The following is a 26,205-nucleotide window of genomic DNA, read 5'->3' on the forward strand; positions in this document are numbered from 1 at the left end:
AGCGAGAACTCTGTCCAGTGTGGGACTGAGAGAGCAAGTCACTCTCCAGTGTGGGACTGAGAGAGCGAGAATCCTGTCCAGTGTGGGACTAAGAGAGTGAGACCCCTGTCCAGTGTGGCACTGAGAGGGCAATATCCCTGTCCAGTGTGGGACTGAGAGAGAGAGAGAATCCTGTCCAGTGTGGGACTGAAAGAGCGATATCCCTGTCCAGTGTGGGACTGAGAAAGCGAGACCCCTGTCCAGTGTGGGACTGAGAGAGCAAGACCCCTGTCCAGTGTGGGACTGAGAGGGCGATATCCCTGTCCAGTGTGGGACTGAGAGAGCAAGAACCCTGTCCAGTGTGAGACTGAGAGAGCGAGAATCCTCTCCAGTGTGGGACTGAGAGAGCGAGACCCTTCTCCAGTGTGGGACTGAGAGAGCGAGAACCCTGTGCAGTGTGGGACTGAGAGAGCAAGTCTCTGTCCAGTGTGGGACTGAGAGAGAGAGAGAGAATCCTGTCCCGTGTAGGACTGAGAGAGCGAAAACCCAGTCCTGTGTGGGACTGAGAGAGCGAGAACTCTGTCCAGTGTGGGACTGAGCGAGCAAGTCCCTGTCCAGTGTGGGACTGAATGAGCGAGAATTCTGTCCAGTGTGGGACTAAGAGAGTGAGACCCCTGTCCAGTGTGGCACTGAGAGGGCGATATCCCCCCAGTGTAGGACTGAGAGAGAGGGAGAACCCTGACCAGTGTGGGACTGAGAGAGCGAGAACCCTGTCCAGTGTGGGACTGAGAACACGAGAACCCTGTCCAGTGTGGGACTGAGAGCACAAGAACCCTGTCCAGTGTGGGACTGAGAGAGCGAGAACCCTGTCCAGTGTGGGACTGAGAGAGTGAGAGAATCCTGTCCCGTGTGGGACTGAGAGAGCGAGAATCCTGTCCCGTGTCGGACTGAGAGAGCGAAAACCCTATCCAGTGTGGGACTGAGAGAGCGAGAACCCTATCCAGTGTGGGACTGAGAGATCGAGAACCCTATCCAGTGTGGGACTGAGAGAGCGAGAACTCTGTCCAGTGTGGGACTGAGCGAGCGAGAATTCTGTCCAGTGTGGGACTAAGAGAGTGAGACCCCTGTCCAGTGTGGCACTGAGAGGGCGATATCCCCCCAGTGTTGGACTGAGAGAGAGAGAGAACCCTGTCTAGCGTGGGACTGAGAGAGCGATGTCCCTGTCCAGTGTGGGACTGAGAGAGCGATGTCCCTGTCCAGTGTGGGACTGAGAGAGCGAGAACCCTGACCAGTGTGGGACTGAGAGAGAGAATCCTGTCCAGTGTGGGACTGAGAGAGCGATGTCCCTGACCAGTGTGGGACTGAGAGAGAGAGAGAGAGAATCCTGTCCAGTGTGGGACTGAGAGAGTGAGAAACCTGTCCAGTGTGGGACTGAGAGTGCGAGAACCCTGACCAGTGTAGGACTGAGAGAGCGAGAACCCTGTGCATTGTGGGACTGAGTGAGTGAGACCCCTGTCCAGTGTGGGACTGAGAACGGGCAAACAATGTACAGCGTGGCCATGAAAGTGGATGAACTCCATTCAGTGTGATTCGGACATCATAGCGCATAACCCCAAGGGGCAGTGCTGAGTTGCGGGAATCGCTATGAAGTGAAGAACTTGGTGCGAGTTGAAATTCAAACCTTCGATATCCCTTTTGTGTTTTCGCGAATGGTAAATCAAGTTAGCTATGATTTGCTCTCTGAGGGAGCTGATGCCCTCTCTGGTGCAGTTGACTTACTGATGCCGACTGCAGCGACTCCCACAGCGAATGGAGTCCTTAGAGCAGTGCAAAGAGCCTGGATCAACGCTAGCTTAGAGAAGAGGCCACAGACCCAAGGGGATCATAAGGAGCAGCCCGTGTCAACTGGGCCCTGAGAGGCACAGAGTGAGTTAATGTCCAGCTCATTGCCCTGAACATGGGCCAGATTGTATGCAAATAACTCCCCAAGCCTCTGTGCCTGCTCTCGCTAGTTGCTACGGATGCGATGTGCCTTACACACTCACATCCACTCACACGCAAACACACACACTCATTGACCTTCACAAGTAACAGGAAATAGCTCCAGTCAAAACCTGATCTTGAGAAGAGGACTTTAGACCAGCTGTTGAAGAGAGAGAGGGAGAGTCACACAGTCACCAACAGCAGTGCAGCTCATCTGAAACACGGCCAGATCGACAGTAAGTTCATTTTTAAACTGAATTCTTGTTCAGGGGAAATGTCTTTCTGGTTTCCACAGCTGCTTTGGGATAGACAATGTTTTTCAGGAGCCACCTCTGCTGCTTCCAGTGACTTTGTGCGAGTCTCGTGAACAAATGGTGTCTGATCAAACATCAAGCTGCTCTGTGGGTGTCTATGACCAAGCAACAGTGTGACTTGGAAGTGTGTTTCTGTCTGTGTCTCAGCATCAGTGTGTCTGAAAGTGTGTGACAGTGTGTGTTTGAGTCTGTGTTTTGTGTGTTAGTGTCTCTGAAAGTATGTGTCAGTGTGTCAGTGTCTGTTTCTACCTATATCACTGTGTTTGAAAGTGTCAGAGTGTCTGAAAATGTGTGTCAGTGTGTGTTTTGGTCTGTGTCAGTGTGTGTCTCTGTCTGTATCTTAATGTCACTGTCTGAAAGTGTGTGTCAGTATGTGTTTCGGTCAGTTTCTGTGTGTCAGTGTGTGTTGCGGTCTGTGTCAGTGTGTTCGGAAGTGTGTATCAGAGTGTGTTTCTGTCTGTGTCAGTGTCACTATGTCTGAAAGTGTCAATATGTGTTTCGGTCAGTTTATGTGTGTCAGTGTGTTGCTGTCTGTCAGTGTGTCTGGAAATGTGTGACAGTGTCACTGTGTCTGAAAGCGTGTGTCAGTGTGTTTCTGTCTCAGTGCGTGTCTGAGAGCATGGGGTCAGTGTGTGTTTCTGTCTGTGTCAGTATGTGTTTCTGTCTGTCTCAGTGTCAGTGTGTCTGAAAGTGTGTCAGTGGGTGTTTCTGTATGTCAGTGTGTCTGAAAGTGTGTGTTTCGGTGTGTGTTCATGTGTGTTTCTGTCTGTCAATTTGTCTGTAAGTGTGTCAGTGTATGTTTTGTTCTGTGTCAGTGTCATTGCGTCTTTGTCAGTGTATCTGAAAATGTGTGTCATTGTGTGTTTCTGACTGTGTCAGTGTGCCTGAAGCCCAAAAGACGTAGGAGCAGAAGTAGGCCATTTGGCCCATCGAATCTACTCCTCCATTCAATGAGATCCTGGCTGATCTGATAATCCTCAACTCCACTTTCCTGCCTTTTCCCCATAACCCTTGATTCCCTTACTGATTAAAAAAACCTGTCTATCTCAGCCTTGAATATACTTAACGACCCAGCCACTACAGCCCTCTGCGGTGAAGAATTCCACAGATTCACTACCCTCTGAATGAAGAAATTCCTTCTCACCTCTGTCTTAAATGGGCGACCGCTTACTCTGAGATTATGTCCTCTGGTCCTAGACTCTCCCACAAGGGGAAACAACCTCACAGCATCTACCCTGTTAAGCCCCCTAAGAATCTTATATGTTTCAATAAGGTCGCCTCTCATTCTTCTCGATCCCAATGAGTACAGGCCCAACCTACTCAACCTCTCCTCATAAGAAAATCCCTCCATACCCGGGATCAACTTAGTGAACCTTCTCTGCACTGCCTCCAATGTCAGTATATCTTTCCTTAGACAGGGGCTCCAAAACTGTCACAGTATTCTAGGTGTGGTATAACTAGTGCCTTGTATAGTTTTAGCAAGACTTCCGTATTTTTATACTCTATTCCCTTTGAAATAAAGGCCAACATTCCATTTGCCTTCCCTATTACCTGCTGAAATTGTATGCTAGCTTTTTGGGATTCATGCACAAGGACTCCCAAATCCCTCTGTGTTATTACTTTCTTCAGTCTTCCTCCATTTAAATAATATTCAGCTCTATTCTTCCTGCCAAAGTGCATAACCTCACATTTTCCCACATTATATTCCATCCGCCAAGTTTTTGCCCACTCACTTAACCTGTCTATATCCCTCTGTAGACTCTTTGTGTCATCCTCACCACTTGTCTTCCCACCTACCTTTGTGACATTTGCAAACTTCACGATAGTACATTTATTTCCTTCATCTAAGGCATTAATATATACAGTATATAACTGTGGCCCCAGCATTGATCCCTGCAACACTCCACTAGTTACAGGTTGCCATCCTGAAAATGCGCCCATTATCCCAACTCCCTGTCTTCTATTAGTTAACTAATCCTCTCTCCATCCCAATATACAGCCCCCAACACTACGGGCTCTTACCTTATTAAGTTATGTGCCGTACTTTATCAAACACCTTTCAGAAATCCAAATATATTACATCTACTGGTTCTCCTTTATCTGTTCTGCTTGTTACCTCCTCAAAGTTTTCTAATAAATTTGTCAGGTATGATTTCCCCTTCATGACGCCATCCTGACTCTGCTTGATTATATTATGTATTTCTAAATGCTCTGCTATTACATCCTTCATAATAGACTCTAACATTTTCCCAATGACAGATGTTATACTAACTGGCCTATTGTTACCTGTTTTTTGTCTGCCTCCCTTTTTGAATAAGGGTGTTACATTGGCAGTTTTCCAGTCTTCTGGGACTTTTCTAGAATCTAAGGATCCTCTATTTGCGTAGCTACTTCCTTTAATATCCTAAGATGCAACCCATCAGGTCCAGGAGACTTATCAGCCTTTAGCCCCATTAGTTTCCCTAGTACTTTTTCTCTAGTGATAGTTATTGTAGTTATTTCCCTCCCCCAATGAATACTTTGTGTCGGTGTTCACAAGTGAGAGGGACAACATGGGTATGGAAATCAGGCAGAAGGACTGTGATACAATTTAAAAATTAGCATAGAAGGGGAGGAGGCTCTAAGTGGCCTAGCAGGCTTAAAAGTAGATAAATCTCTAGGCCTGGATGAAATGTATCCCAGGCAGTTGAGTGAAGCAAGGGAGAAATAGCAGGGGCGCTGGCAATAATTTTCAATACCTCTCTGGGCACAGGAGAGGTCCCAGAGGACAGCCATTGTGGTACCGTTATTCAAGTAGGGAGGAAAGGATTAACCAGGGAACTACAGGCCAGTGAGTCTAACCTCAGTGGTGGAGAAACTATTGGAAGCAATTCTGAGGGACAGAATTAAACTACACTTGGAGATGCAGGGATTAATCGAGGACAGTCAGCATGGTTTTGTTAAGGGGAGGTCACGTCTGACCAATTTGATTGAATTTTTGGAAAAAGTGACCAGGTGTGTAGATGAGGGCAAAGCATTTGACATAGTCTACTTGGACTTCAGCAAGGCTTTTGATAAGGTCCCACATGGGAGACTGATAACGAAGGTAAGAGCCCATGGGATCCAAGGCAAATTGGATCCAGAATTGGCTGAGTGGCAGGATGCAGAGGGTGATGGTTGTGGGGTGTTTTACTGACTGGATGCCTGTGTCCAGTGGGGTTCCACAGGGATCGGTGTTGAGTCCCTTGCTGTTCGTGGTATATATAAACAATTTAGACTTGAAAGTAGGAGGGCTGTTCAGTAAATTCGAGGATGACACGAAAATTGGTGGGGTGGTAAATAATGAGGAGGATAGCCTTATATTACAGGAGGATATAAACGGGCTGGTCAGATGGGCTGATCAGTGGCAAATATAACAATCCAGATAAGTGTGAGGTGATGCACTTGAGCAGGACAAACAAGGCATGGGAATACATGATAAATGGTAGGGCCCTGGGAAGTACAGAGGATCAGAAGGACATTGGCGTGAATGTCCATCGGTCACTTAAGGTAGCGGGACAGATAGATTAGGTGATTAAGAAGGCACAAGGGATACTTGCCTTTATTAGCTGAGGCATAGAACATAAGAGCAGGGTGGTTATGCTGGAACTGTATAAAACACTGGTTAGGCCACAGCTAGAGTATTGTGTAAAGTTCTGGAATCTGCATTATAGAAAGGATGTGATTGCACTAGAGAGAATGCAGAGGAGATTTACCAGGATGCTTAGGTATGTGGAGAGATTGGATAGACTGGGGCTATTTTCTCTGGAGCAGAGGAGATTGAGGGGGGACATGATTGAGGTGTATAAAATCATAAGGAGCATAGATAGGGTAGACAGGAAGTAACTTTTCCCCTTGGTGGAGGGATCAATAACCAGGGGGCATAGATTTAAGGTCAGGGGCAGGAGGTTCAGAGGGGACGTGAGGAAGAATTTTTTCACCCAGAGGATGGTGGGAATCTGGAACTCACTGCCTGAAAGGGTGGTAGAGGCAGAAACCCTCATAACACTTAAGAAGTATTTGGATGTGTACTTGCAATGCCATGGCATACAAGGCTATGGGCCTAGTGCTGGAAAATGGGATTAGAATAGTTAGATTCTTGTTTGACCGGTGCAGACCTTTTTCTGTGCTGTAGACCCCTATGACTATGATCTCCCCCCCCACCCCCACCAACTTTTTCCCCTTGATTATTTAGTACTTTTGGAATGCTATTAGTGCCTTCTACTGTGAAGACTGATGAAAAGTATTTATGCAACTCCTCTGCCATTTCCTGGTTCCCCATTATTATTTCTCCAGCCTCATTCTCTAAGGGGCCTATGTTCACTTTGGCCTCTCTCTTCCCTTTTATATATTTAAAGAAGCTCTTACTGTCCGTTTTTTTAATTATTTGTTCGTTTATCCTCAAAGTTTATTTTCTCCTTTATTATGTGTCTGTGTGTTTCTATCTGTGTCAGTGTCAGTGTGCCAGAAACTGTGTCAGTGTGTGTTTCAGTCTGTCTCTGTGCCACTGTGTCTGAATGTGTGTGCCATTGTGTGCCCTGTCTGTGTCTCAGCATCAGTGTGTGTCTCTGTCTGTGTCTCTGGAAGTGTGTGTCAGTGTGTGTTTCGGTCTGTGTCAGCATGCCTGGAAGCCTATGTTCTAGTCAGTGCGACTGAAAGTGTGTGCTAGTGTGTGTTTCTGTCTGTGCTTCAGTGTCAGCACGTCTAGAAGTGTATGTCAGTGTGCGTTCTGGTCAGTATGTCTGAAAATGTGTGTCAGTGTGTGTTTCTGTTTATGTCTCAGTGTCAGTGTGTCTCAAAGTGTGTCAGTGTACCTGAAAGTGTGTGTTTCTGTCTGTGTCTCAGTGTCAATGTGCCTGAAAGTATGTGTCAGTATGTATCTAATAGTGGGTGTGATTGTCTGAGTCTGTTTATTCAGATGTGTGTAAGCATTAATGTCAGTCTGCATATGTATATTGTGTACACCTGCTTGTGGATGTACCACTGTGTATCTGTTTTTGTGTATGTGCATATGTCTGCCTGTGCTTCTGTGCGTTTGTGTGATCCTGTTGGTGTGTTGATGCATTTGTATGCATTTAGCTGTGTGTTTATTTATGTGTGCATGTTGCTGTTCTGTGTGGGTGTGTACTTATGCATGTGCCTGCCTGTTTGTGTCATGTGTCAGTCCATCTGTTTGTGCTAAATGAGTGGGCACATGTACATATGTGTGTGTGTGTGCATATACGTGCAATGGGATTTGTGCATGATTGTGTGTATGTGTTTGTGTGTCTCTGTGTGTGCTTGTATATTCACTGGCATGTGTTCATGCTTTTATCTGCATTTGTGTGCGCACTCGTGTGTTGCATGTGGATTTGTGTGTGATTATGCGAATGTGTGTTCATTAGTGTGCATTCAGGCATGTGTCTGCATTTGTATGTGTTTTTGTGTATGTGTTTCCATGTTGGCATGCTTTTGTTTGCATTTGTGCATTGTGCGTTGCATGTTTGTGTGTGCATGTATTATACAAAATGTCCAGTTCACGCCATCCCATTTTGTTTCTGTCCTTCTCATTAGTGTGTTTACCTTGTCTGGGATTAGTGATGTGAGACGAGAAGTTTGTGGTGGCTCACCACCACCTTCTCCAGGCCAATTAGGGGTGGGCAATAAATATACTGGTCTAGCCAGTGATACCTTTGTCCCTTGACAGAATAAAAAGAAAGGCAAAGTTGTCAGATTAGTGATAGATCCTTAACCAGTGTTTGTTTCAGATTAACTTTGGTGAGAAAGTAGTGGTGAGCAGAAACAGCCCACAGCATTTCTGGATCTGTAAGTAGCCTGCCCATTGAGGTAATGGTGCCTGGGTATCCTTGTCAATGTTTGGGGGAAGGGGAAAGCAACAATTGAAATAATTGTGGAGCAGATTTGTAAACTGTGTTGGTGAAGCTCAAAGCAAAATACTGCAGATGCTGGAAATGTGAAAGAGAAACAGAAAATGCTGGAAAAACTCAGCAGGCCTGACAGCATTTGTGGAGAGAAAAATAGAGTTAACATTTCGAATCCGTATGACTCCTCTTCAGAGCTACAAAGAAGAAAGTGGTGTATGCACTCGAAATGTTAACTCTGTTTTTCTCTCTCCACAGATGCTGTCAGACCTGCTGAGTTTTTCCAGCTTTTACTGTTTTTGTTGGTGAAGCTGAAGCTGTTTGAACTCTGAGTGCAAACAGGTTTCATTGGAGGGAATTTGCAGGTGGCACTGACAGATTCCAAGAAAGAGAGAAAGAAAGCAGAAACTGCATTTCTCTAGAGCCTTTCACAGCCATAAGACATACTGTAACCCAGAGCCATTGACAGACAATGAAATACTTGTGAAGTGCAGTCATAGTTATAATTCAGAAAATATGGAAGCCAATTTACACACAGTACAATTCCAAATAAAACAGTGTGATAACGGACAGATAATCTGTTTAAGTGATGTTGTTTGAGGGGTAAATATTGGCCAGGACACCAGGGAAAACTTTCTGCTCCTCTTCAAAATAGTACCATGGGATCTTTTACAACCACCTAAGAAAGAAGATGGCGCCTCGGTTTGATGTCTCATCCAATGGACAACACTTCTGACAGTGCAGCACTCCTTCAGTACTGAACCCCTGATAATGCAGCACTGCCTCAGTACTGACTCTCTGACAGTGCAGCACCCCCCTCAGTACTGACCCATGGACAGTGCAGCACTCCCTCAGTATTGACCCCCTGACAGTGCAGTGCACCCTCAACGCTGACCCTCTGACAGTGCAGCACTCCCTCAGTACTGACCCTTTGATAGTGCAGCACCCCCCTCAGTACTGATCCTCTGACAGTAGTGCGCTCCCTCAGTACTGACATTAGTAGTGTCCACCTGCATTATATGCTCAAGTCTCTTATGTGGGACTTGTACCCATAAGTGTTCAACTCTGGGTTCTCGCTGAGCCATAACTGACACCCTTTTGGATATGACTTCCAAATCACAGCACTGGATGGAACAGCAGAGAGAGAAGGAGAGCCTCTACCTGCTCCATTAAACCTGTTCCATAAAAGGATTTTCTTCTCCCAAGGTAGTACTTTGACAGCTTCTCCCCAATCCACCAGCTCATATAACCATCTTTATCAAGCGCCTTGATTTTGGATATTGGACTTCTAGAGAGGCAGCACATTAGGTGTCCAATCCTGTCTTCCCTTGGTCTGCATTCCAGTAGTAATCAGGAACAGGAGAATTTCAGCTCTGAAGAGGGGTCATACAGACTCGAAACGCTGATTCTGTTTCTCTCTCCTCAGATGCTGCTAGACCTGCTGAGTTTTTCCAGCATTTTCTGTTTTTGTTGCAGGTGAGTCCCTGTTCATCCCTCAGACCAACCCACCTACTCCACTCCCCAGCACACTCTCTCCACTCCTCGTCCATCTCTTCCCCACCCCATTCATTGTGCCATTCCACCCCCTCGGTACTGCCATCATCCTGCCTTGATTGATGTCACACACACTTCAGTGCCTGTGTAAAGATTAAACCCGATGCTCTTTTTATAAGGAGCCTCTTGCATGCAGCTTACGTGAGCCCCATACAATAAGACCAGTTATGCAGCTAACAACTGTCCATGAATTACACTCCTGCCCTTTGCCTAATTCTCCCTCTCACTACTACCCGCATCTATCAATAGTAGTGCTGGGGCCTGAGGACCTGCCTTATTCTCGATCCCACTCACAGCCACGGCTCTCTCCAACAAAGCGGGGACTTCACACTTTGTGAAGTTTGAGTGGAGTTGTTGCCAGGAACAGCTCAGAGGCTGCACAGGAACTGAGAGTGAGTCACTGATCCCTCGAGCTACAGCAGCACAACATTGAGTGGACACACAAATCCCAGTGAACTGGCAGTCTCTGCTTTAACTCTTAACTAGCCCAAGGGTACAGAGAGAGTTTGGAAGTGAGTTACAGACTGGAACCTAATTCGTGGGGAGTGTAGTGGTAGGTTGGGGGATTTTATATATACAATAACAGATACCCAGGAGTGAGTTACAGACTGGAATCTAATTGGGGAGTTTTGGGTAGTTTATATATAGAATAACAGATACCCACGAGTGAGTGAGTGGAATCTAATTAAGAGGTTCGGGTCGACGGGGTGTTTAGGGGGGCAGCGGTTTAAACATAGAATAACAGATTCCCGGAGTGAGTGACAGGCTGGAATCTAATCAAGGTGTTTGGTGAGGGTTAATATAAAAAATAACAGATACCCAGAAATGAGCTACAGTCTGGAATCTGATTGAGGATTTTGCTGGTTTTTTTCTATAGAATAACAGATATCTAGGAGTGAGTTACAGGCTGGAAAGTAAGGCGTGATTTTGGATGGGTTATCTGTGGAATAACATACCTGTGCGTGAGTTACAGACTGGAATTTAATCAAGGGGTTCAGGGGTGGGGGGCATGGAGTTGGGGTTTATATTTAGAATAATACAGACCCCAGAGTGAGTTACAGACTGCGATCTAATAGTCTCAGGGGGTTTGATTGTAAATATTTCAGTGTGTGCAAAAAAATGCTCAGTAATGACTCTTAGTCTGATGCTGTTAAACAAATATAAATACGATTCAGCAAAGGAGTAGGCCATTCAGCTCCTCGAGTATGCCCTGCTATTTGACAAGATCATAGATAATCTGATTTGTGGTCTTAACTCCACTTTCCTGTCTACCTCCGAAACCCTTTGTCAATCAGTAATCTATCTAACTCAGCCTTAAAAATGTTCAATGACCCAGCCTCCATTGCTCTTTCGGGGAAAAAAGAGTTTCACAGACTAATGACCCTCTGAGAGAAAAAAATCCCCCTCATCTCTGTCTTTACTGGGAGACCCCTTACTTTTAAAGCGAACATTCTGTGAACTGCTTCAAATGCAATTAGATCCTTCCTTAAGTAAGGAGACCAAAACTGTACACAGTACTCCAGATGTGGTCTCACCAACACCCTGTATAACTGTAGCAAAACTTCTCTACTTTTATATTCCATTCCCCTTGCAATAAACACCAACATCCCATTTGCCTTCTAATGATTTACTCTACCTGCATATTAACTTTTTGTGATTTGTGTACCAGGACAGTCAGATCCCTCTGTACTTCAGAGTTCTACAATCTCTCTCTATTTAAATATCACATTATTTTTCTATTATTCCTGACAAAGTGGACAAGTTCACATTTTCCCACATTATACTCCATTTGTCTAATTTCTGCCCACTCATTTAACCTGTCTATGTCCATTTCCAGACTCCTTATGTCCTCCTTGCAACTTTCTCTTCTACCTATCTTTGCGTCATTTGCAAATTTACCTACAATACATATAGTTTTCTCATCCAGGTCATTCATGTAGATCATAAATAGTTCAGCACTGTTCCATGTGGAACTCCAGGAGTTACAGCTTGCTAACCTGGAAAAGATGCATTTATCCTTCTTCTTTGCTCCCTGTTAGCTAACCAATCCTTTATCCATGTTAGTATGTTACCCCCTCCACCTTAGTTTGTGCAGTAATCTTTGATGTGGCACCTTGTTAAATGCCTTCTGGAAATCTAAGTATGCCACATCTACAAGTTCCCCTTTATCAATTGTCAATGCCTTCATGAGATATCAGCTGTTTAGTGGGCAATGATGTGGTGATAAGTTAATATAGATTAATTAGTTACCTAGTTTGCAAGATTGGGATTGCTGTGGGCTGAAGACACTTTTTGGTTAACTGTGTGCCAATAACTTGAACTAATAATCAAATTGCAGTTTGAGCTGTGAATTGTTTGAAGTGTGGCAGGACAGCAAAGTGTGGCCTCGCACCTGCTAGCTGATGCATCTCCCAACATCGTTTCTGGATTGTAGGCAGTTGCAGCTAATCAACTGTGTCAGGCATAATGATCAAGACCAGTCGAATCCTCACTCTAAGGTCATGGCTTCAAGTCCCACACAAGAAACTTAAGCACCTAATCTTGACTGACACTCCCAGTGCAGTTCTGAGGGAACACTGCACTGTCAGAGGGTCAGTACTGAGGGAGTGCTGCACTGTCAGAGGGTCAGGACTGAGGGAGTGCTGCACTGTCAGAGGGTCAGGACTGAGGGAGTGCTGCACTGTCAGAGGGTCAGGACTGAGGGAGTGCTGCACTGTCAGAGGGTCAGGACTGAGGGAGTGCTGCACTGTCAGAGGGTCAGGACTGAGGGAGTGCTGCACTGTCAGAGGGTCAGGACTGAGGGAGTGCTGCACTGTCAGAGGGTCAGTACTGAGGGAGTGCTGCACTGTCAGAGGGTCAGGACTGAGGGAGTGCTGCACTGTCGGAGGATCAGTGCTAAGGGAGTGCTGCAGGGTCAGAGGTTCAGGACTGAGGGGGTGCTGCACTGCCAGAGGTTCAGTGCTGAGGGAGTGCTGCACTGCCAGAGGGTCAGTGCTGAGGGAGTGCTGCACTGCCAGAGGGTCAGTGCTGAGGGAGTGCTGCACTGCCAGAGGGTCAGTGCTGAGGGAGTGCTGCACTGCCAGAGAGTCAGTGCTGAGGGAGTGCTGCACTGCCAGAGAGTCAGTGCTGAGGGAGTGCTGCACTGCCAGAGGGTCAGTGCTGAGGGAGTGCTGCACTGCCAGAGGGTCAGTGCTGAGGGAGTGCTGCACTGCCAGAGGGTCAGTGCTGAGGGAGTGCTGCACTGCCAGAGGGTCAGTGCTGAGGGAGTGCTGCACTGCCAGAGGGTCAGTGCTGAGGGAGTGCCGCACTGCCAGAGGGTCAGTGCTGAGGGAGTGCCGCACTGCCAGAGGGTCAGTGCTGAGGGAGTGCCGCACTGCCAGAGGGTCAGTGCTGAGGGAGTGCCGCACTGCCAGAGGGTCAGTGCTGAGGGAGTGCCGCACTGCCAGAGGGTCAGTGCTGAGGGAGTGCCGCACTGCCAGAGGGTCAGTGCTGAGGGAGTGCCGCACTGCCAGAGGGTCAGTGCTGAGGGAGTGCCGCACTGCCAGAGGGTCAGTGCTGAGGGAGTGCCGCACTGCCAGAGGGTCAGTGCTGAGGGAGTGCCGCACTGCCAGAGGGTCAGTGCTGAGGGAGTGCCGCACTGCCAGAGGGTCAGTGCTGAGGGAGTGCCGCACTGCCAGAGGGTCAGTGCTGAGGGAGTGCCGCACTGCCAGAGGGTCAGTGCTGAGGGAGTGCCGCACTGCCAGAGGGTCAGTGCTGAGGGAGTGCCGCACTGCCAGAGGGTCAGTGCTGAGGGAGTGCCGCACTGCCAGAGGGTCAGTGCTGAGGGAGTGCCGCACTGCCAGAGGGTCAGTGCTGAGGGAGTGCCGCACTGCCAGAGGGTCAGTGCTGAGGGAGTGCCGCACTGCCAGAGGGTCAGTGCTGAGGGAGTGCCGCACTGCCAGAGGGTCAGGACTGAGGGAGTGCTGCACTGTCAGAGGGTCAGGACTGAGGGTGTGCTGCACTGTCAGAGGGTCAGTGCTGAGGGAGTGCCGCACCGCCAGAGGGTCAGTGCTGAGGGAGTGCCGCACCGCCAGAGGGTCAGTGCTGAGGGAGTGCCGCACCGCCAGAGGGTCAGTGCTGAGGGAGTGCCGCACCGCCAGAGGGTCAGTGCTGAGGGAGTGCCGCACCGCCAGAGGGTCAGTGCTGAGGGAGTGCCGCACCGCCAGAGGGTCAGTGCTGAGGGAGTGCCGCACCGCCAGAGGGTCAGTGCTGAGGGAGTGCCGCACCGCCAGAGGGTCAGTGCTGCGGGAGTGCCGCACCGCCAGAGGGTCAGTGCTGAGGGAGTGCCGCACCGCCAGAGGGTCAGTGCTGAGGGAGTGCCGCACCGCCAGAGGGTCAGTGCTGAGGGAGTGCCGCACCGCCAGAGGGTCAGTGCTGCGGGAGTGCCGCACCGCCAGAGGGTCAGTGCTGCGGGAGTGCCGCACCGCCAGAGGGTCAGTGCTGCGGGAGTGCCGCACCGCCAGAGGGTCAGTGCTGCGGGAGTGCCGCACCGCCAGAGGGTCAGTGCTGCGGGAGTGCCGCACCGCCAGAGGGTCAGTGCTGCGGGAGTGCCGCACCGCCAGAGGGTCAGTGCTGCGGGAGTGCCGCACCGCCAGAGGGTCAGTGCTGAGGGAGTGCCGCACCGCCAGAGGGTCAGTGCTGAGGGAGTGCCGCACCGCCAGAGGGTCAGTGCTGAGGGAGTGCCGCACCGCCAGAGGGTCAGTGCTGAGGGAGTGCCGCACCGCCAGAGGGTCAGTGCTGAGGGAGTGCCGCACCGCCAGAGGGTCAGTGCTGAGGGAGTGCCGCACCGCCAGAGGGTCAGTGCTGAGGGAGTGCCGCACCGCCAGAGGGTCAGTGCTGAGGGAGTGCCGCACCGCCAGAGGGTCAGTGCTGAGGGAGTGCCGCACCGCCAGAGGGTCAGTGCTGAGGGAGTGCCGCACCGCCAGAGGGTCAGTGCTGAGGGAGCGCCGCACCGCCAGAGGGTCAGTGCTGAGGGAGCGCCGCACCGCCAGAGGGTCAGTGCTGAGGGAGCGCCGCACCGCCAGAGGGTCAGTGCTGAGGGAGCGCCGCACCGCCAGAGGGTCAGTGCTGAGGGAGCGCCGCACCGCCAGAGGGTCAGTGCTGAGGGAGCGCCGCACCGCCAGAGGGTCAGTGCTGAGGGAGCGCCGCACCGCCAGAGGGTCAGTGCTGAGGGAGCGCCGCACCGCCAGAGGGTCAGTGCTGAGGGAGCGCCGCACCGCCAGAGGGTCAGTGCTGAGGGAGCGCCGCACCGCCAGAGGGTCAGTGCTGAGGGAGCGCCGCACCGCCAGAGGGTCAGTGCTGCGGGAGCGCCGCACCGCCAGAGGGTCAGTACTGAGGGGAGCACTGCACCCTCAGAGGGTCAGCACCGAGGAAGTGCTGCACCGTCAGAGAGTCAGTACCGAGGGAGTGCTGTATGGTCAGAGGGTCAGTGCTGAGTAGGCACTGCACTGTCAGAGGGTCAGCTGTGAGGCGTTGGCTACCCTCTCTGGTGGATGTAAAAGACAGTATGGCACTATTTAGAAGAAGAGCAGGGGAGTGCACTCTGTTTTCTCTCAACTACCATCACTAAATCAGATTATCTGGTTATTATCTCATTGCTGTTTGTGGGAGCTTGCTGTGTACTAATTGGCTGCTGCATTTCTTACATACAAACAGTGAATGCACTTTAAAAAGTACTTCATTGGCTGTAAAGAGTTTTGAGACTTGCAGAGGCTGTGAAAGGCCCTATAAAAATGTAAATTCTGTCTGTGTTTCCTAACACTCGCCACTGATCTGGAGAGAGGACTGGGTACACACTAGTGTAACGCAGTCTTTCATCAACCCACCCCCTCCTCTCTCCAAGATAGCAAAGGCCTTTAGCAACAGGGGAGTGAGTGGTTTGGCTCAGTGTAATGGAAAAGACTGAGTAATATTGGCCATTTGGAAAATGGCACACAATTCCCGGATCCAAGCAGTGGCTGCTCGAGCTTATGACTGAGGCTCAGCGAGAAACAGTACACACTACATTAACATGTTGAATGCAGTGTGTCAGCCACTGAGTAACTTCACAGGGCCGCCTGTATTAATCGACTATTTCTTCTGAAATTTGCCGTATTAAACCTGGAATACACTGTATTAAACCTGGCATACACAACATTAAACCTGGCATACACAACATTAAACCTGGAATAATTAGTAATACACAGAATTAACCCTGTAATATACACTGTTAACTTCATTATGATCAGTATTACTCCTGAAAAACACAGAATTAGCCCTGTAATACAAAGAATGAAGAAAAGTACAGCACAGGAACAGGCCCTTCGGCCCTCCAATCCTGCACCAATCATGTTGCCCATCAACTAAAACATTTTGCACTTTGGGGGTCCGTATCCCTCTATTCCCATCCTATTCATGTATTTGTCAAGCTGCCTCTTAAACACCACTATCGTACCTGCTTCCACCACCTCCTCTGGTAGCAAATTCCAGACACTCAGTACCCTCTGCATAAAAACTTGCCCCACACATCTCCTGTATAGTTTTCTCCTCTCACCTTAAATCTATGTCCCCTAGTAATTGACTCTTCCACCCTGAGAAAAAGCTTCTATCTACTCTGTTCCTGCCACTCATAATTTTGTAAACTTCTATCAAGTCGCCCCTCAATCCCCATCGCTCTAATAATCAGTATTAACCCTGGAATACACAGTATGAACCTTGTAATACACAGTATTCCCCCTGAAAGACGGTATTAACCCTGTGAAATTCAGAGACAACACTGAAATACAGGAAGATATCTGTAATATACTGTTTTAAACCTTTAATCAACAGTGGAATACAAAGATTAAGCCAATTGCCCTCTTAACTCTGAATATATAGTCAGTAACCCTGTATTTCAGGGTTAATCAGTCAGTAACCCTGAACAGCCCTATGATATTCTTTGCTTGACCCTGCAATTTACAGTGTGGACTAGTTAATGCTTTCATCTGTCACCGAACCTGCCTCCTTCCTGATAATTTCGTTCTTCTGGTCAGTTGACAGTATAATCCTTTCGTGCTGCCCTCAGAATGAGTTGTGTCCCATCCTACAGCTAGGAGACTGGGCCACAGAGTGAAGAATGTTGTGCACCCAGGAGTTGAGGGATGTTAATTAACTGTGTGAGCCTATGGTAAGCTGCCCAAATGACCCAGCCAGTTTATGAGAGAGAGAGAGACCGATGTCTAATGAGCTGATTTGACTGAGGAAAGCACATTTGTATTCCTGTCCACTTAATCACTTCACATGCACTTCATAAATAATCAATTCCTTTTGAAGTAAAGTGTGGTCACTGCTGTGATGTAGCCAGGACCAGCAGTGAGATGGACAGCCTGTAGATCTGTGTTTGTTTTTATCCCCGAGCGGCAATCCTTCAGAAGTATGTAAAAGCTTGGAAACTTTCACCAACTAAAATGTTATCATACCCAACATGTGATTTTAAAACAAATAAATGATTCAGCTTACCTATTGAATCATCTTGGCATCTTTTCATTCAATTGTTCAAGTTTTTCTTTCAAGGCTTCAGCTTCACCCAAAGACCTGGGACTTCACTGGGTATTTTGAACACTCAACAGTTTAGATTTCAGAACAATCACTTGTATTTATATAGCTCCTTGACCTTGGAAAATGTATCAAGGCATTTTTTTTTAAATTCTACCATGGGATGTGAGCATCACTGGCTGGGCCAGCATTTATTGCCCATCCCTAATGGCCCTTGAGAAGGTGGTGGTGAGCTACCTCCTTGAACTGCTGCAGTCCATATGGTGTAGGTACACCCACTGTGCTGTTCGGGAGGGAGTCCCAGGATTTTAACCCAGTGACAGTAAAGAAACGGCGATATATTTCCAAGTCAGGATGGTTTGTGGCTTGGAGGGGAACTTGCAGGTGGTGGTATTCCCATGCATCTGCTGCCCTTATCCTTCTTGTAGTAGAGATCGTGGATTTGAAAGTTGCTGTTGAAGGAGCCTTGGGGAGTTGCTGCAGTACAGCTTCATAGAAATATTACTAAACAAAACGTGACACAGAACCACAGAAGGAGACATTAGGGTGGATGACCAATTGGTCAGAGTGTCAGGGAGTTCGGGACAGGCCAGATGGATTGCAGTCTTGTTTTGTACAATGTTAGAGTCACTATGACTGGAGGTACAGCTGGCTCCTGGTGGTTTGGTTCAACTAGAAAGAGACCCTGTTAAAAGACTATGCTAATCTCCCATGTCTGATAACATGGGTCCATTTTAACACTTCAGGTTATTGATTTATCATCTGAAGCACTTTATTCATCATCAGTTGCATTGAACAACTCTGTAATTTCCAGCAAGCGATAAATGGATTTTTCAACTTCTCTTTGCAAAGAACTTGCAAAGAGATTAATGACTAAATTGAAGCAGCAACTTAATCCATTACTAATTTCTGTCAGTAATAATTGTGCATTCAGTCAGCCACTAACTCAATAATTACACTGAGTCAGTCATTTAATTAGAAAATTCTTTCATTGTTGCAAAGTATTAATAACCTCTAGGTCCTGATTGAGCATATCCCAATCCTACTAATCATCATGCATCTTAACATCTACGTCAGTTCCTCTCAATGCTAACTCTATTAATTAAGTTCACCACAGGGTTGATGTATTTTTAAATTATTGTAATCTGCAAAGGTCATTGGTCCTTTACAGAGCAACTTTGGTGGAAAATGTCCCAAAAATGTAGAGCTCACATCTTCATTTAATGCATGTAAAATGTTTTCTGGAAGTTGCATGTTCATTTAAGAGGAATTTTTCTCCATTAAAGCTGATAGAACAACTGGATATTGGAAAGGAGAATCTCAGTGATTTTCTTCATCTTTAGAATTGTTAGGTTGCTTCACCAGGAAGGTGTGAAATCAAAACTAAAGGTTGTTGCTCACTGTGCCCCTGTCCTGTGCTAACATGCCTGGTGCACAGAGACCCTCTTCGAATGGTCCAGCTAACAAGGAGTGCTTGCTTGTGTGGTTATCAAATCTGTCTGGTTGCAAGGCACGATCTATTAGAAACTGCAGAATCCAGTCTTCTTCACTGTATCCTCATCAGTTTGAGAGCAGGCTCAGAAGTAACTTTCTCATTCGTAGTAGTTGATAAACTGACTGAGTGGGAGAGTTGATGTTTACACTCTGATGCGGATCTCTTTTCTATGCTGATGATGATCACCAACTCACCATCAGGGAGATACAGCATTTCTGGTGGGAGAGCCTCAGATTATGTCAAGAGTGTGGAGAACTGTTGAAACAAATCCTCCAACCAAATTCCCACCCTCCCTAATAACAGCCCCTGTTTCTTAGCTTAATAATCTTACATAGTCAGTCAGAAGCATCTGTTTTACGCTGTGAATCCCAATCGCAGCAGAGATTATTTTGAAGAATGGAGGGTTTGAGATTGTGCATGTGTGTGTGTGTATGAATCACTGTTTGTGTCAGTATGTTCGTGTGTGTATGAATCACTGTTGTGTCAGTATGTTTGTGTGTGTATGAATCACTTTTTAATCAGTATGTTCGTGTGTGTATAAATCACTGTGTCACTACGCTCACGTGTGTGTATGAGTCACCATTCGTATCAGTATGTTCGTGTGTGTGTAAGAATCACTTTGTGTCAATGTGCTTGTATGTGTATGTGTCTCTGTGTCAGTGTCAATATGTTTATGTGTGTGGATCAGTGTGAGTGTCAGTATGTTAGTGTGTGCAGATCGCTGTGTGTGTCAGTATGTTCGTGTCCATGTGTCTGTGGGTCAGTGTGTGTGTCAGTGTGTGAATGTGTGTGCGCACACATGGATAAACATCAGCTTTGGTGTGCTCGCTTTGAACTTACTGAGATGAATTTTGACTGCACTCTGCCTGCCATATTGAATTGGACACTTTTTCTGGATTGAAGGCCATTACTGGAATGCAGGTTCATGGTCATGGAGTGGGAGATCCAGAGGTGGCAGATTGTTTTTTAGATTCACTTCTGCTGCTCTGAGGCTTATGAATATATCACATTGCCAACAGTGTGTGTTCAGCCTGGGAACTCCTGGTAAAGTCTTTACATCTGAGCACATTCAGAATGTATACACACAGTGACTGGTGTCTGTCGGTGTGACACTTAAGCATATGTTTCCACGACACTGAAAGAGGACTTTGAGTTACAGGGTAACAACACCAGTTGGATTCACAAGCACCTTGTTAGTTTGCTGGTTTATATTATGTGAGCTGTAGTGACTGGGATTAAGTAACTGAGCAGAGGCTGAGCTGGGCAATGGGACCTTTAGGGCAGTCAGTGTGTCTGTCTGGGTGCTTTAGTTTTTCTGCTGTTAGTTTCCTTTACTGTGTCTGATTTGTCTTTGAATGTGGTTGGGGAAGAGGGTAAACAAGTTCATGGGCCTGAAGCATGTGACTAGCTGTCATGTTCTCACATTTAACCCTTCAATGTCCCTCTGTATAGATCTGTAAAGGAAGCTGGGGTCTGGAACTGAAGCAAACATTCCCCACAGTTGACAGAATGGAGTCAACGGTAAGTGGACCTCTTGTAACCAAGGCCAAAACAGTCATTAACTGGTGTCACTCCACACTGATAAAGACAATAATTTGTTTTAACCTTCTCCTGAATGTACACTGCCACTTCCAGTCCCAGGCTTGAATGTTGTTGGACCGTGCTGAATACTGTTGTGTTTGCAATTTAATTCTGAACTTTGAGAGTATAGTTGTGTCGGTCACTGACCCCTGTCTCTCAGTACAAGCCTGTCTCTCACTCACTGGGAATGAGCTTTGTCCTTTGACAGTCCAGCAGCTTTCTTCTGTCTCTCTACTTTGTTCTTTCCTCTGATCTTTGCCCTTTTCTCAGTTTGAATTTCCTAATTCTCCATTCAACACTCTTTCTCCTGTCATCACCACTGTGTTGGAATTTAGACTCTCTGTCCTGTCTCCTTTCAATGCTTCATACTGTACTCTGATCCCTTCTCATTGCCATCATCCTGTAATGGGCAACCTTGGAAAACACAAGCTTCCAGTTTGCTAACAACATTTGTTCATTTACCTCGTCTTTTAACCATATGACTGACCCAACACAGCCCTGAACCCATTCCCTGGGATCTCTTGGTAAAGCATGCTGCCTGTCCATCTAAGTCTCTCCCATACTCCTCGAGGAACAGGCAGGAAGAGGCCATTGAGCCCCTTCAGCCTGTTGCATAGGAAGAGGAGGGGGCCATTCAACACTGGTTGCAAGTATCATGGGATGTGTGATCACATGCTCTGCCACCTCCAACCAGCCGTATGTTTTCACTTAGTTACTCAACATCTCCGATCATTTGTATGAAGTTAATTTATGTCAAAGAAAATGAAAAAAGTACATTTTTAAAAATCCTTCCTGATTTGATTCTTGCATTACTCACACCAAGGTCCTGTAAAAATAAGACTTGCCTTTCACAGCCTCGCCTTAAACTAAACCAATTAAATAATTTTTGAAGTGCATTCATTTTTGTATTGTAGGACATGCAACAGCGAATTTCAGCAGAAAGATCGCACAAGCAACAAAAGCCAAATAGTCTGTTTTTAAGTGAAGTTAGTTAGGGGATAAATAATGCCTGAGACACGGTGAGGTACTCACCTGCTCTTCTTTTACATCTACATGGTAGGCAGCCAGGGCCTCAGTTTAATGACTCAGCGAAAAGATGGCACCTCTGACAGTGCAGCACTCCCTCAGTACTGCCTGAGAGCATTGGCTTGTATTATGGACTGAGTAATTTTTAATTCCTGGTCCTCCAGGACAATGAAAGATAGCAACACCCAGGAGCCTCCTTCAAGGTCAGCACCTTTGATCACAAGTCTCTCCCATGGGTTGTGGTGCAGGAGGTGCTACAGACTCTTGTCAACACTCATCCTGTCTATGATCCTTGTTTCCCTCAGGATGGTCCCATATTCCAGCCCAAAATCTTCCTGGTTTCCAAGCACACAAGCGTCCAGCTGGCAGAGCAACCGAGTGGGACATTCCGGAAGAGGACTCCGCCACCACTGAAAGATGTAACAACTCCCCCGTCTGACTCCATCAATTCTCCCGCACTGAAAGACTTCATCCCTTCTCACCTTCAGAATCAGCTGACCACTGAGCTCCTCTCAACTCCAGAAACCGCCATCAATGGTTGGAATGAACCATTGGAGCCTGTGATGGTAATGAATTCAGGCTGCAGTACCTCTGGCAACAGGCTTGTCCCTGTATAACACTGGCTTACAGTATCTAGGAGCAAAGTTAGAGCTCAGGAATCAAAGGGACAGCAGTGACATGGATATGAAATTGGCTGAGTGACAGGAAGCAGAGTATTGGCTCATGGATGTTTTTTTGACTGGAGAAAGGCTTATAGTGGAGCTGCTCATGGGTCAGTATAAGGACCCCTGCTCTTCCAGACATATGTTTATTCACCTCGACCTTGATGTACAGGGCACAAGTTCAAAATTTGTGGCTGATACAGAACTTGGAAGTATTGTACAGTGAGGAGAATAGTGTAGATGGAGAACATCAAAAGGACCTAGACAGCTTGGTTAAATGGGTGGACAAGTGGCAGGCAAAATTTAATGCAGAGAAGTGTGAAATGATTCATTTTGGTAGGTAAAACACAGAAAGACAATATAAAATAAAGAGTACCACTCTAAATGAGGTGCTGGAGCAGAAGGGTCTGCGTGTGTGTGTGCATAAATCATTAAAGGTGGCAGGCCAGGTTGAGAGTATGGTTGATAAGACATGTGGCATCCTGGGCTTTATGAATAGGGGCACAGAGTTCAAAACCAAGGAAGTGATGTTTAACTTGTGTAAAACATTGGTTCAACCTCAACTGGAGGATTGAGTCCTATTCTGGGAACCACACTTCAGGAAGGATGTGAAGGCATTAGAGAGATTCACAAGAATAGTCCCAAGGATGAGGAACTTAAGTCATGGAGATAGATTGGAGAAACTCGGAATGTTCTCCTTGGAGAAGAGAAGGTTGAAAGGAGATTTGGAGAGGTATGAGAAAGCATGAAGGGTCTGGACAAAGTGGGTAGGGAGAAAGTTCCCATTGTTGGGAGGATCGGGAACCAGATAGCACAGGTTTAAGGTGACTGGCAAAAGAAGCAGTGGAGACATGAGGATAACCTTTTTCACATAGCGAGTGGTTAGGATCTGGAAAGCACTGCCTGAGAGTGTGGTGGAGGCAGAGTCAACCAAGGCATTCAAGAGGGAATTAGATTATTATCAGAAAAGGAAGGATGTGCAGGGCTATGGAGAGAAAGCAGGGCAGTGGCATGAGGTGAATTGCTCTAGTAGAGGGCCAGCACAAACATGATGGACTGAATGGCCTCCTTCTGTGCTATAACCACCTGTGATTCTATGTTGGGCACAGTTCTGTTGCTGTCATACACTGGGGTACAGTATTCGTGAATACAAGGCCTTTACTGTGGGCTGTACCTCACTATATTAAGGTGTGATTCTGTCTTTGCTTCCACCGTGCTGGTACCAAAACAGTTAGTAAATCTGGAGATGTGCTTTGGGAGGTGTGAACCAGGGGTCTCTGTTTTTCAATTGTTAGTACTTCACATAATCTGGCTCACATTCTCTCTTTTTATTCTTTTGCTTTTCTTTCTGCTGTCTGCATATCATTCCCTCTTTCCCCTTGTGTACCTGTCCTTCCCTCTCCCTTTGTTCTGTTTCTCCTATCTCTCAATCTTGCTCTCTCACAATATGTCTTTCGGTATCCACTCTCCCTCTGCTTTTCATTTGTTTCTGCACATTACACGTTCTCTCTCTCTCTCTGTTCTCTCTCTTTTCCCCCTCTTTCCCTCATCTCCTTCCCCACCCCCATCTGCCCTCTATTTGATGGATCTGTCCATCGCTCTCCCCTTTCTCTCTCTCTCCTGTCGCTCCCTCTCATCCCTGCCCCTCTCTCTCTGCCCTCTCCTTTCTTTGCCTTCTTTTTCACTCCTATCTTTCTCCCTTCCTCCCTCTGTCTCCCTCTCCCTACCTCCCTCTCTCTCTCCCCTCTCTCCCACCCCACCCTCTCTCTTTCTTCTCCTTTTCACTCCCCACTCTCTCTCCCTCCCCCTCTCTCTGTCCTCCCCTTCCCCTCTCTCTCCCTTCCTCCTCTCTCCCTTCACCTTTCTCTCCCTTCATCTCTCTCACTCTCTTCTCTTTCTCTCTCCCTTGCTCACCCTCTCTCTTTCTCTCTCTCTCTTTCCCTCTCTCCCCCTCTCTCCCCCCTCTTTCTCCCTCACCCCTCTCTCTCTTTCCCTCGCCCCTCTCTCTCTCTCCCTCGCCCCTCTCTCTCTCTCTCCCTCTTGCTCTCTCGCCCCCCACTCTTACTCTCCCTTCCTCCCTCTTTCCCTTCATCTCTCTCTCCTTCCCTTCATCATTCCCCCTTCCTCTCTCACACTCACTTTCTTTGCCTTTCTCCCTGCCTCCCTCTCTCCTTCTCCCTTCCTCCATCTATCTCTCCCCTTGCTATTGTGTTCTCCCTTCATCTCTCTCCCTCCATTCATCTCTCTATCTCTCTCTTCATCTCTCTCCCTTCATCTCCCTCTTACCATTCCTTCCCCCCTTTCCCTCTCTCTCCCTTCCACTCTTGCTCCCCCTTCCTATCTCTTCCTCCCTCTCTCTCTAATTTCCTCCCTCACCCTCCCTCTCTCTGCCCCATCCTTGCTCCTCTCTCTCCCCTTCTCACATTCTCCCCCTCTATCACTCTCTCCCTTCCTCTCTCTCCCGTCCCTCTCTCTCTCCCTTCCCCCTCTCTCTCCTTCCCCTCTCTCTCCTTCCCCCTCTTTCTCCTTCCCCCTCTCTCTCCTTCCCCCTCTCCTTCCCCCCTCTCTCTCCTCCCCCCCTCTCTCTCCTCCCCCCCTCTCTCTTTCCCCCTCTCTCTCTTTCCCCCTCTCTCTCTTTCCCCCTCTCTCTCTCTTTCCCCCTCTCTCTCCTTCCCCCCCTCTCTCCCTTCCTCTCTGACCCCGCTCTCTCTCTGCCCTCCTCTCTCTCTTGCCCCTCTCCCCTCTTTCTCTCCCCACATCTTGTGCTCTCCCGCCTCTCTCTTCCTTCCCCCTCTCTCCCCCTCCCTCTCTCTCCCCCTCTCTCTATCCACTCTCACGCTCTCCCTCTCCTTTCTCTCTCCCTCCTCCCCCTATTCCCTCAGGTCCCCCTGATCAATGGAATTAAAAGACACTCTGGATGTCCAGATGCAGCACTCACCCATCATCCCAGGGGTAAGTCATCATTTACACATCAAACTCCGAACAAAGTGTGTAAGGGGAGAGAGATAATACAGTGTCAGCACACAAAACAGGGCTATCTAATTGCACCTAACATTTCAGAGGAAGAGGGACCTTTACTATGTACCCGTACCATACCTGCCCTGAGAGTGTTTGATGGGGACAGTTTAGAGAGAGCTTTACTTTGTATCTAACCCTGCGCTGTACCTGCCCTGGGAGTGTTTGATGGGGCAGTATAGAGGGAGCTTTACTCAGTATCTAACCCTGCGCTGTACCTGCCCTGGGAGTGTTTGATGGGGACAGTGTAGAAGGAGCATTACTCTGGTTTATGTACAATTTGTCCCAAACTCTATTGTAGTGGATACTGGAACAGCTCAGGATGAAAGTAGAGCTCGACGGGAAAAGATCTGGATAAAGTACGACGGTGTTGGTCCAATGGATGAAGTGGGAATGCCTATAGCTTCCAGGCCGGTAAGTGAAGATACTGAGCTAGAAAGTTACTGACTCACTGTGACTCTGTATTTCATGAAGGTACAGTCAGCAGGACAAACACAAGGTACTTTACAAGACTCAGAGCAAAACCACCCACTTGAAACACTGAACACAGACTCTGAAATACTGCCTGTTCCCAATCCCCCAGACTCTAGAGTACTGCCTGTTCCCAAACCCCCAGACTTGGGATTACTGCCTGTTCCCAATCCCCCAGACTCTGGATTACTGCCAGTTCCCAATCCCTAGACTTGGGATTACTGCCTCTTCCCAATCCCCCAACCTCGGGATTACTGCCTCTTCCCAGTCCCCCAGACTCGGGATTACTGCCTGTTCCCAATCCCCCAGACTCTGTATTATTGCCTGTTCCCAATCCCAGGATTTGAATTCCTGCCTATTCCCAATTCCCTTGTCGGGGAGATGTCCCTGTTGAGATACCACCTGTACAGGGAGACTCAATGGAAATGCTCAGTGCATGAAACTATCTCCCAAAATATATGTCAAAACCTTTGTGGAAGGCAATCCCAGTACCGTTTGTTATCAGCAATGGACTTGAATTTGAATAAGATTTTGCGTGACGTTCCTTTCATAGCTATGAGCAATGAATCTTATCAGCAATCCTGAGTGAAAGGTGAATGTATTTTGGCACAGTTTTGTTCCTGCATCAGATATTGTGAGTAAAGGTTCCTGTTCTGTTTTCCAGAAATGGCAAAGATGCAGAGATTGTGCTAGAC

The 26,205-nt window shown here is 47.6% G+C and overlaps 1 protein-coding gene across 1 annotated transcript in view; it reads left to right on the forward strand.

Moving 5' to 3' along the window:
- Nucleotides 1-2,022: 2,022 nt before the first annotated feature.
- Nucleotides 2,023-26,205, forward strand: part of sorbs3 (sorbin and SH3 domain containing 3) — a 109,175-nt gene continuing 84,992 nt past the window's right edge. The window contains exons 1-5 of the mRNA XM_041210428.1: nt 2,023-2,198; nt 20,208-20,276; nt 21,668-21,928; nt 24,907-24,976; nt 25,341-25,453. Coding sequence (XP_041066362.1) covers nt 20,265-20,276; nt 21,668-21,928; nt 24,907-24,976; nt 25,341-25,453 — 456 coding nt within the window. The 5' untranslated portion in view covers nt 2,023-2,198; nt 20,208-20,264. The remainder of the gene's footprint in view (nt 2,199-20,207; nt 20,277-21,667; nt 21,929-24,906; nt 24,977-25,340; nt 25,454-26,205) is intronic.

Source organism: Carcharodon carcharias, chromosome 17 (genome assembly GCF_017639515.1).
Source record: "Carcharodon carcharias isolate sCarCar2 chromosome 17, sCarCar2.pri, whole genome shotgun sequence".
Classification (NCBI taxonomy): Eukaryota; Metazoa; Chordata; class Chondrichthyes; order Lamniformes; family Lamnidae; genus Carcharodon; species Carcharodon carcharias.